This window comes from Balaenoptera physalus, assembly GCF_965194825.1.
Source record: "Balaenoptera physalus genome assembly, chromosome: 11".
Lineage (NCBI taxonomy): Eukaryota > Metazoa > Chordata > Mammalia > Artiodactyla > Balaenopteridae > Balaenoptera > Balaenoptera physalus.
This window is the reverse complement of record NC_138896.1, coordinates 2178580-2190584: the sequence shown is the minus strand read 5'-3', so window position 1 is coordinate 2190584 and position 12005 is coordinate 2178580. Positions and strand designations below refer to the sequence as shown.

Below are 12005 nucleotides of genomic sequence, written 5' to 3'. Positions count from 1 at the left end.
AGTAATAAGATGCTCCTTCCCCATCCCAATGGGGAACTATCAGAAGAGGCCTTGGGTGAGTCGGGACTTTCGCCTCCATTGCAGTGTCCATGGAGACCATGTGGACTCCACTGAAACCCTCACCCCTGACCAGTAGTAATGAAAAGCCTCCCACTTCAGGTGTCAACAGGGCCAAGTGGGGAAACTGACTTCCTTCCACCTGGTGCTAACAAGGTAGCAGTCACCCTTTCTTTGTCAAAGCCATGTCAGAAAAGGCCAGCTAAAAACAGAAGGCTTCACTGTAAGAAAATGTACAAGTTTCAATAGAAAAATCATTCATCATACTAAGACCCAGTAAGGTCACAAACTGAATGACAAAAGACAACTAACAGATGCCAACATCAAGATGACAGAGACGGGACTTCCCTGGTGGCACAGTGGTTGAGAATCCGCCTGCCAATGCAGGAAACACAGGTTCGGCCCCTGGTCCGGAAAGATCCCACATGCCGCGGAGCAACTAAGCCCGTGTGCCACAACTGCTGAGCCTGAGCTCTAGAGCCTGTGAGCCACAACTACTGAGCCTGAGTGCCACAACTACTGAAGCCCGCACGCCTGGAGCCCATGCTCTGCAACAAGAGAGGCCACCGCAATGAGAAGCCCATGCGCAACGAAGAGTAGCCCCCGCTCACCGCAACTAGAATAAAACCCACACGCAGCAATGAAGACGCAACACAGCCAAGAATAAATAAATTAAATAAATTAATTAAAAAAAAAAAAAAAAAGATGACAGAGACATTAAGATTACACATCAAAGATTTTTAAACAGCCATGATAAAAATGCTTCAAGAAGCAATTATGAACATGCTTGAAACAAATGAAAAAATAGAAAGCGTCAACAAAGAAATAGAAGATATGAAAGAAATTTCAGTGAAATTTTAGAACTGAAAAATAAAATAAGCCAAATAAAAAGCTCAGTGGATGAACTTTACAGCAGAATGGAGGAGAAAGAGGAAAGTCAGTGAATTGGAAGACAGAACAATAAAAATGAATGGAAATTCTAGCCAGTGCGATAAAGCAAGAAAAGGAAATAAAAACCAAACAGATCACAAAGGAAGAAACGAAAATGTCCCTGTTTGGAAATGACAAGAAAATCTAAAAAAATCTCCAAAAAAACTCCTAGAACCAATTAGTGAGTTTGACAAGGTCACAGGATATAAGATTAACATACAAAAAATTAATTCTATTTCTATATTCTAGCAATGAACAAATGGACACCTAAGTTAAAAATACAAACTACTTATAATTGCTAAAAAAAAAAAAAAGGAAATAGATATATAGGACTTGTATGCTGAAAACTATACAACACTGATAAAAGAAATCAAAGACAATCTAAATAAATGGAGAGACGTATTGTGTTCATGGATTAGAAGACTCAATGTAGTAAAGATGTCAATTCTCCCCAAATGGATACACAGGTTTAACACAATTCCTATCAAAATCCCAGTAAGATTTTTTTTTTTTTAGATATAGACAAGATTTTTCAAAATTTTATATGGAAAGACAGGAACTAAAGTCGTTAAAATAACTTTTTAAATGAAGAAAAAAGTGGGAGAAATCGGTCTGTCCAATTTCAAGAACTTATGTCACTAGAGTAATTAAGACCATAGGTACTGGAGTAAGGATAGATGCATAGATTAATGGACCAGAACAGAGAACCCAGAAATAGACCCACACAAATATCCCAACTGATTTCTGACAAAGGACAAAAAACAATGCAAGGGAAGAAAGGCAGCCTTTCAACAAATGGCGTTGGAATGAGGCAAAAAGAAAAAAAAAAAAAAAAAGCGAACTTCAACCTAAGTCTCACACCTTATACAAAAATTAACTCAAAATGGATCATGGTACTTTCCCAATAAGACATCAATCAAATAACTGGCAAGAAAGACAACCAATATTTAGTTCTGTGTTATCATTCTTATGTTAGCAATAATAAATTTTCCTTGACAATAAAAAAAAAACAAAACCGAAAAAAACTTAACACAATCTTAAATGTAAAACCGTAAGAATTTTAGAACAAAACAGAAAAAAATATTTGGGATCTAACCCTGACAGTGTCCTTAGACTTGACACCAAAAGTATAATACATAAAAGGGAAAATTAATGAATGAGTCTTCATCAAAATAAAAAACTTTTACTCTGTGAAAGACCCTGCTAAGAGGATGAAAAAAACCAAGCTACGGATTGGGAGAAAATATCTGAAAACCACATGTCCAAGAAAGGAATACTATATAGAATATAGAAAGAACACTCTAAATTCAACAGTGAAAAAACAAAATCCAATTAGAAAATGGGCAAAAGACATAGAGCAACATTTTTCACCAAGGAAGATACACAGATGGCAAATAAGCACATGAAAAGATATTCACCAACATTAGCTGTTAGAGAAATGCAAATTAAAACCACAATGAGATATCACTACATACCTATCAGAGTGGCTAAAATTAAAAAATAGCAACACCAAATGCTGGTAAGGATGCAGAGAAACTGGTGAGAATAAAAAATGGTACAGCCACTCTGGAAAACAGTTTGGCAGTTTTGTTTTGCTTTTTGTTGTCGTTGTTGTTGTTGCTGGCATGCGTGATCTTGTTTTTTGGGTTTTTTTGGCCGTGCCACGCGGCTTGTGGGATCTTAGTTCCCCGACCAGGGACTGAACCTGGGCCTTTGGCAGTGAGAGCACAGAGTCCTAACCACTGGACCGCCAGGGAATTCCCAGTTTGGCAGTTTCTTTAAAAAAAAAAAAAAACAAAACCCTAAACATGAACCTACCATATGACCTAGTTATTTCACTCCTGGGTATTTATTCCAGAGAAACAAAGACTTATATTCACACAAAAACCTGCAACATGAATATTTACAGCAGCTTTACTCCTATGAAAGAGCAACAGGAGGCACCCTTGTGGTGATGGAAAGGTTCTGTACCTGACTGTGTCAGTGTCAATATCCCAGTGGTAATGCAGTCCTGTAGTCTGGCCAGATGTTATCAGTGGGGGAAACTAGGTAAAGGGTACATGGGATATCTGTGTTATTTCTTATAACTGCATGTAAATCTACAATTACCTTAAAATAAGAATTTTAGTTTAAAAAAGTGAAAAAGGCATGAGAGAAGAAACCAAGCCAGGATAAGATTCAGCAAATAAGAAAACAGGCAACTAAATCAATCACCCCTCTCACCCTTTGGTGGGAGTGGTAGGTGGGGCTTCAATTCTGTTTTCTCATAGCAGAAATATGAGAGCAAAATCCTTTGTAGGCTCCTAGGTTCCTTCCTGCTATTTATTTTTTCCTCACCTGATTTTCTTATTTCCTCTGCCCCTTTCCTCTGATTTTCTTCTTTCCTCTGCCTCTAGGACTTTAGCAAGATGCTAGGTAACATGGGGGAATGAGAAGAGGTACAAGGATGTGACACGTCCACGTCCCTTTCCTTCTCCTTCTATTATTGGCCCAAATCCAAATGACAAAATCACATTTCCAGAGATGCCAGCTTCACAAGGGAAGGGAAATGAAATAAAAGAAGCTAAGAAATAAGAAGGCCTGCGGAAGCAACCCATTCAGCAGATGAATGGACAGACAAAATGTGGTCTACATACCATGGGGTACCACTCGGCAGTGAAAAGGGAGGAGATTCTGACACAGGCTACAACATGGATGAACCCTGAAGATACTGTGCACAGTGAAATAAGCCAGTCACAAAACGACAAATACTGTATGATTCCACTTAAATGAGGTACCTAGAGTAGCCAAATTCAGAGAGACAGAATGTAGAATGATGGTTGCCAGGGTCTGGGGGACAGGAGATGGGGGGTTATTGTTTAAAAGATACAGTTTCAGTTGGGGAAGATGAAAAAGCTTTGTAGACGGATCGTGGTGATGGGTGCAAACATTGTGAATGTACTTAATGTCGCTGAACTGTACACCTGAAAATGGTTAAAATGGTAAATTATGTGTCACGTATATTCTAACACAATTTTTAAAAAGTTAATTATGGGAAAAAAAAACCCGCAAAGAAACAAGAGGACCTTATATGCCTTCATGCTCTGGGGAGGGATGACAACTTTTCATCGAACAAAGTGTTTGGGATCTAGAAAATCAGTTTGAAATCACAAGTGGAACTCAGTTTTCTGAAGACTCAAAGCAACCTCCTGTCAGCATCTCACTAGGAAGATCACCACGTGGGAGACCGCGCAGTCATGGACGATGCTCTCACCGGCAAACGTCGGCCGATCGTCTGGATCCACCGCCCAGCACTGCTTCATGATGCTGACAGCCTCCCGCGGGCAGTGCTCAGCGAGGTCCTCCACATCTGGCCTGTCCCCAGATTTAACGCGCATTATCACCTGCTGCTCACAGATAGCGTCTACGAAACAAAGAGGAGCGTAAGTTGAGCTTTCAGGTCCTGCTCCTCTCAGGCAGGGAGGTGACAGAACTCGGACAAAGCCACTGATCTCTCTCTGCCTAGGGTATGCTTTCAGTACAGCTGCCGCATCCAGTAGGGGCAGAAGGGCCCTGGGACAACGAGCTGATGAATTCCACTGCAGAGAAGATCAAACAGCATTTTAGTTTCTGCAGATGAGAGACAGAATTCACAGCAAAGCTGACTCCTCGTAGAACAAATGGAATATGTGAATGAAGCCAATGCCACATTCCAGATTTTCATACAAAGACAAATACGGGACAGCGCTTGCCTTGAAGGAGGCTCAGTTTAATAAGAGTGACTTAAAATGTAGAGTGATGATGGCTATTTGAGAAGTAAGTACAAAGGGTTCTGGTAACAGGGTCATGACTAGAAGGTCAGAGAAGGCATTGTTGAGTCCAGAAAAATAAGCAGGAATTATCCAGGTAAAGAATCGGGAAGGAGGATTCAGAGAGGAGGATTCCAGGCTAAGAAAGCAGGATACGAATAGATTGGAAGTTGCAGAAATCATGATGCAACCCAGAAATTATGAATAGTTCAGTGTAACTGGGCATATTGACTAAAGGAAGTGAGGGAAGGAATAAGGTTAGAGAGAGAAACAAAAGCCAAATCAGGAAGGACCCTGTACTCCATATTGAGGAATCTGAACTTTACCCTGAATGTCAAGGGTGCCTTGGCAGGATTTTAAACAGATGAGTGAGACGGTCTGATTTGCTTTTTAGGATGAGCAGTTTGGCTGTAGTGTGAATGGCGGGCGGCACGAGGAGACTGCCATAGAAATACAGAGGGTTTGACCTGGTGAGGGCCCTGTGGGGAATGGGGAGAAGCGGATGTACCTTGAATCAGATATACCTTGAGTTCACAGTTGTTGTTTTTCTGTTTTTTGTTTTTTTTCCCAGCCACGCCACGCGGCTTACAGGATCTTAGTTACCCGACCAGGGATTAAACCTGGGCCTTCAGCAGTGAAAGTGAGGAGTCCTAACCACTGGACCGCCAGGGAAGTCCCGAATTCATCGGTTTTGGTGTCTGACTGGATGCGGGAGATGAGGGGCAAGGTTGAGTCTGGGATGACTAAAATTTCTGGTTGGGCAGCTCGGCTGGTGGCTGGTGATGCCGTTTTCTGAACATAGAGCAAAGCTGAACGAGCTACTAGGGCAGCACGGAGAAGATGGATTTGTTTTGGGGGACGCTGCTTTGGGGTTCCCCTGGTACGTGGACTGGGTCTGACTAATAGACAAGCGGATACCCAGGCCAGGGCTGGAGATGTGGGAGGCGTCAGCAAAGAGGTGATCATTGAACCATGGGAGCTGATAATCACCCAGGAAGAATGGGCAGGAGAACGTCCATTAGTTTAGATACTTAACACACTGAAGAATGGCTAATCTGTTCTCCTGCACGAACCATGACTTTCTCATCTTTATATTCTCAATTCTGAGTAAAGTCCCACATTAAGTACTGAAAAGAAACAATTTCTGAATGAAGGATTAGGGGACGAATGAAAGTATGGAGTGTATGCCCTGAAAGGGTTAACCCCTCATAAGCAGAAGCAGGCAAGCTTTCCTGTCCGGGAGGAATTATGGAATGTTACAGCACCTCCCAAGCTTAGATGTGTTATAAAGGCTCCTATCTGTCCTACGATCCCTGATTCCTAAACTGAGATGACTCATTCTTTCAACAAACACTTCCGGAGCGCCTCCTAGGTTCCAGGCACTGTGTGTGTAGATACTGGGGAAACAGCAGTGAATGGGTCAGATGCGGTCCTGGCCCTTGTGGAGCTTAAGAGTCCAGTCGGTCAGACAGACGTTAAATGAACAAACAATGATACACCTTAACTGACTTCACTGAAGGCCCATATTCCATTGAACAACTTTGATTAGTACTCAAATCCCACTCCTCTATAACTGCCTTACTTTCATACGGCTCCTTATTGGCAAAGACGGCCCAGAGCACTATGGCGAAGCTGAACACGTCCGACTTCTCCGAGGGCCTCGAGCTGACGTCGTTCAGGTGCTCGGGGGCCGTGTAGTGGAGGCTGCCGCCGTCCTTTGTGGTGCCGCTCCCTCTCCTCTGCGCAGCAAGCTCCTCTCTCATCAGCTCACTCCACGTCTTAAGGGAGGCAAAGCCAAGGTCAGCTATCTGCAAGGGAGCAAACCCACAGGATTGTTCTGTGAAGGCTGCAAGCAAATCAGATTTGCCTTCAAATCTGGGGCTTCTTCAGTAGATGTGAGGTACAGTAACATTTCCAGAAATGGTTGCACTAGGTAAGTTTAAAACAGCTACTTCTGAACAGACTAGTAGAAACTGTATGTCCTCAGCCATCTGGAAAATCTCCCTTAAGAAATGTCTGTGCGTCAGGTTCAAGCCCTGGTCCGGGAAGATCCCACATGCTGTGGAGCAACTAAGCCCGTGCGCCACAACTACTGAGCCCACGTGCCTAGAGCCCGTGCTCCACAACAAGAGAAGCCACTGCAAGGAGAAGCCCGCACACCGCAACGAAGAGTAGCCCCTGCTCGCCGCAACTAGAGAAAGCCCGCGTGCAGCAACGAAAATCAAACACAGCCCAAAAATAAATAATTAGATAAACAAATTTATTAAAAAAGAAAATGAAATGTCTGTGTGAAATTCTGGTATCTCAATTCTTACGCAATAAAACCTGGGGGCGGGGGGGTAAAGGGGTGAGCAAAGCAGAAGATGTTTCTGAGATGAACACAACGAAACATGTTCATTCTAATTCCTCATTTATTCTGCATATATTATTCAACTATGTCTGAGGTTAGGAAAAAACAGGTACTTTCTTCTCAGCAGATGTGTATAGCAGATGGTACTGCATCTTCTATTTTTCCAGATGGTGCCCAGAAGCCCAAGGATGCGAATTTCCGAGGAGCCCAAAGACAGACTGAGGATGAGGACCGCAGCGCTACCTGTGCTGAGCTGGGAGCCTGAACCTACGACGGGATGCGAAGGAGGGACAGACGGACAAAAGGCAGAGGAAAAACACCAGGGCCACACACAGAACCAAGAGGGAGGTGGCAGGGCAAAACGACAGAACACTACAGTTAAGAAATCAGAGGTGACAGTTCCACTTTTGCCTCAAGGAACCCAAGCATTTGGGGATGATTTCTGGCATGTGATTATCTAAAATCCTCAAATTCTAACCCAGAACATAACAGATAAGTTACTAATGTAAAGAAGAACCTTCGGGGCTTCCCTGGTGGTGCAGCAGTTGAGAGTCTGCCTGCCGATGCAGGGGACACGGGTTTGGGCCCTGGTCTGGGAAGATCCCACATGCCGCGGAGCAACTGGGCCCGTGAGTCACAGCTACTGAGCCTGCGCTCTAGAGCCCGCGAGCCACAACTACTGAGCCTGCGCGTCTGGAGCCTGTGCTCCGCAACAGGAGAGGCCGCGACAGTGAGAGGCCCGCGCACCGCGATGAAGAGTGGCCCCCGCTTGCCACAACTAGAGGAAGCCCTCGCACAGAAACGAAGACCCAACACAGCCAAAAATAAATATTTAAAAAAAAAAAAAAAAAAGAACTGGGAGGATATCACACTCATTAAAAAAAAAAAAAAAAAAAAAAGAAGAACCTTCTTTTAAAGACACAGGAATAAAACCCCCCGTCCAGGACTAGAACAGAGTGTGAGAAGCAGAATCTTCTGGTAAAGGGATGCCTGTGCACGCAGTTCTCGAGTCCTCCCCCAGATGCCACTTCCCCTTTCAGACGCTTGCGCTTGGATTCCTGCCGCCAATGCCAACTAGATGTGACGTTCCGCCTAGTGAGTGCGTGCTCTTGAGGGAGCAAAAGAAAGACCCTTTGCCTTCTTCCTTTTACTACAGTGGAAAGAGAGTTTTCAACAGGAAACTGAGTTTGAAAAAGGAGATGATGGGACTTCCCTGGTGGTCCAGCGGGTAAGACTCCACGCTCTCAATGCAGGGGGCCCAGGTTCGATCCCTCATCGGGGAACTAGATCCCATGTGCCGCAACTAAGAGCTCAAATGCCTCAACTAAAGATCCCGCTCACGGCAAGGAAGATCCCGCATGTCACGGGTACAGCCAAATAAATAAGTAAATAAATAAATACTAAAAATAAAAAAGGAGATGAAAGTAAATGAATAAATAAAAAATACCAACTCCATCAAATCTGCATCTTGCTTTTCCTTCCTTGGTAGAGCTTTCTGGCACCACCATTACCAGTTATGAGCTGAGCCAGCTCTTCTTTTAGCATGTATCATGGCCAAAAATGGATTTACAGTGGACAAGTAAAACTAAAATTACCCCAGTCCTCCAGAAGCCTTGACTATGGTTTACCTTAATGTGAAAGTCACCATCCATGAGGATATTTTCAGGCTTGAGGTCCTTGTGTATTACACCTTCTCTGTGTAAGTAGCACATTCCTTCAATGGTCTCCATAATTATCCTTCCTTTCACAGAGAGAGGGATACTGATCTAAAACGAGTGATAGGAAGCCCGTGAATGGAAAGGTAATCAAAGAGGCCAAAGCAACCGTTTCCTTCAAGAGTGGTGGGGTCTGAACCTGAGGACAGAGAGACCAGGTTTCCTTCTACCAGGCCCTGCAGCACTGCTGTCATTGCAAAACAACCCACCCTTTAAGAGAGATTTCATCCCACGTGCTGAAGGTGTTCACGCTGTGCTTTGTCAGTGTGCAAATGAAACTTCCACGCCAACCTGGTAATATGCAAAAATGCTACAAAATTGAGCTCCTTGAGAACGAAACTATATTATTATTATTATTATTATTTACTTAAGATGTGTCCCGACTACCTTGCATGGTGCCTGTAATATTTCTTGAATGAATGCATATATATACAAAAAACACAAATATCTCAATGGCGTACTAATATGATGTGCTACTATATATTAAATATGTAAACAATGTCATAAAATGTATGTATGAAATAAGGTTAAGAGAAAAAAAATACAAGGGAATGTGCTCACATTGATCAAAAACATGTAAAGATTAATCTACGAGATGACATGATGTGGTTAAAACAATGCTAAAGTGAATTTAACATCTGTTTGGTGATTTGGTATCAGATACGTCAAGCCTTTGTAGATTCTCGGGTCACTCTCACTTAAAATTGTATTCTAGTTATATGAATATCAATGTTAATATAGACAATTTCAGTTTCTATTAAACAGTTTTGCTTAACATTGAAGAACACAAACTCTCACTCTGTGTGTGTGTGTGTCTGTGTGTGTGTATGTATGCAGTCCCTAGCTTACAAATAGGCTGTTTCCTAAAAATTTATGTGTATGTTAGTTGTTGATAAACAGGGAAAAAATTTAAATGATGGACGTTAGATTCCCAACTCAGTCCCACAAAACACCTTAAGTCATAAAGTGGCTACACTACAGTATTAGTAGCCTGATCACCACATACAAAAAAAACCAAAGCCAGAGATTCTGCCTGTTTCCTTGGTACACCTTTGGACTTGGGAAAAAATTCTGAGCACGCCAAGTAGATCCCCTTTCTTTCCCTCTTTCTGTTTGTCTCCCTTATATCCTCCCGAATTTCTTCTTGAGCCCCCACGGGTGCACCTTATCTTAGCCTGATCCGTCCCACAGAATGTCTCTTGTCCCAAACGATTTATCTCCCAATCAAAATGCCTACTTGCTTCACGGATCATATCTCGTTTGGGGAAGAAGAGAAGTCTGATCAAATTACAATACAACCGGTAAGCGACTATCGTTTACCCTTCCCCGCAACTATCTGTGAGAGATTTGTCCGACTGAAAAAGAACTGAAGAACTGACATGGCTTCAGGCGGCTGGGTGGTGGGGAGGGGAGAAGACGGGAAGAGGGGGGATATCTGCATAAGGACAGTCATAGCTTCCCCGCGGGCACTCTCTACTGTGCCCACCCCAGTTCTTCGCGTTCCCCACACCGGCCAGGCTCTAGTTCCTTCGCTCGTGCCCTTCCCTCTGCCTGGAACGCTGATTTACTCCCTAGTTCTCTGCTTCAAACCCTCTGCTTGTCCGTCACACTCCCGCTCCAGCCTCCTCCTTCTGGAATCCCTTCCCATCCATCCCACGCTGGGGAGAGAGCCCCTCTTCTGTGTTCCCACAGCTCGTTAGGAGCGTGTCTATCAAAACACCACCACAGCAGACTGTTCACTTCCTGCCCCGTTCCTTGTCTGTGTCACATTTGCTACTGCTTCCTGAGCAAAGAGCACAAGGCCGTCCTCCTAACAGGTACGTACACTTTTAAAACTGCTTTAAAGTTATCTGTCTTTGGTAAGCAGTATTAACCTTCCTGTTCTAAGCCTTCCTTACCCAGTGTTGTTATTCTAATGTTCTATATTTAACCTATAAGTTTCTTCAATGGCATCAAAATGCAATCACTAATAGTCCATCTTCAGTCATTTATAGTGTACATCTTTTCATCAATCAATATTTAATTGTAATCCATTATGCACGCACCCCACATCAGACCACGTGCTTCGGGAAGACAGTGCCTGCCTCTGAACTGTGGATCTGAGAGTGGCTGACAAAAGCCGCCTACAACACTGAGACCTGGAGGTGACCCTCCGAGAGAGGGATGGACACCTGCCCGTAGGCACTGAGAGGAGGGCGAGCCCACCTTCTGGGCACGGAAAGTCAAGGAAGATTCAATGAGGGACTGACTTGAGAGAATCCCAAACATCCAGCCATTCACAAAGGATTCTTGGGCACCAAGGAGCTGGCAGGGCGCGCTCTCGGGCCTGGGTACCTGGGCCTTGAGCACGTGCATGAGGTCGCCCTTCTCCAGGTACTCCATCACCAGCGAGTAGTTCCCGTCCTCCATGATGACGCCCAGCAGCTGGACCACGCGGCTGTGCCGCAGCCTGTGCATCACCCTGCCCTCCTCCAGGAGGGCCTCGCTGTACCTGGGGAGGGAAGGGGGTTCAGACGGACAGAGGCAGCCCCCGCCCCCTTCCCGCCCCCAGAAACGCCGCGGCGTGGTACGCCTTGGAGTATCACCGCACGCGCTCTGTGATCCCTTGTGCGTGTGCTGGTCTCTACCAGACACAGACCACAAGCTCCGGAAGGCGAAGCGGTTTCTCGTTCACTCTATATTCCTCCTTCCCAGTGACCGGCAGCGAGTGCTCAAGAAATGTTACGTGGATGAACGAATCAACGCAAAGTATCAATACGTGAACAGCAGCAGCGAAATGCGGCCGGAAAAAAGGACTGTGCTCGACAGTGTAATAAAAAACGCAGTCTCTCTCATAACCACTCTGGCGAGAACAGAGGGAAGTAAAACGATGCCACCGACTGCCTTAGAGAGAGGTTCCTGGAACCTCTCATTCGTGAAGCAGCGTTCTGTTCCTGTGCTTAGGGCTGGTCCTCACCAACGCTGTGAAGCAAGGCGTCCACCCGTCTTCCCTGCCCCCTCCCGTTCCCTTTCCAGCGGCCCCTGCGTTGCCCTGGGCCTTCTTCCCTTTCTCTTTTTCCTCCTCTTCAGTCTTCTTCCTTTACTTGCCAGCTCTGAGCTCCTCCCTAGCCAGCCTCTGAACCCTCATCAGCGATTCAAGGATGTTAATACCCACCCTTCGGGGTT

At 44.6% G+C, this 12005-nt stretch overlaps 1 protein-coding gene across 6 annotated transcripts in view; it reads right to left on the bottom strand.

Annotated features, from left to right (window-relative positions):
- RIPK1 (receptor interacting serine/threonine kinase 1) overlaps positions 1-12005 on the bottom strand; it is a 37776-nt gene that overhangs the window by 13748 nt on the left and 12023 nt on the right. For all 6 annotated transcript variants that reach the window (XM_082413186.1, XM_082413185.1, XM_082413189.1 and 3 more), the window contains 4 exons: positions 11175-11331; positions 8754-8891; positions 6358-6583; positions 4241-4390 (listed from right to left, as the gene is read on the bottom strand). In XM_082413186.1, the coding sequence (XP_082269312.1) occupies positions 4241-4390; positions 6358-6583; positions 8754-8891; positions 11175-11331 (671 nt within the window). The remainder of the gene's footprint in view (positions 1-4240; positions 4391-6357; positions 6584-8753; positions 8892-11174; positions 11332-12005) is intronic.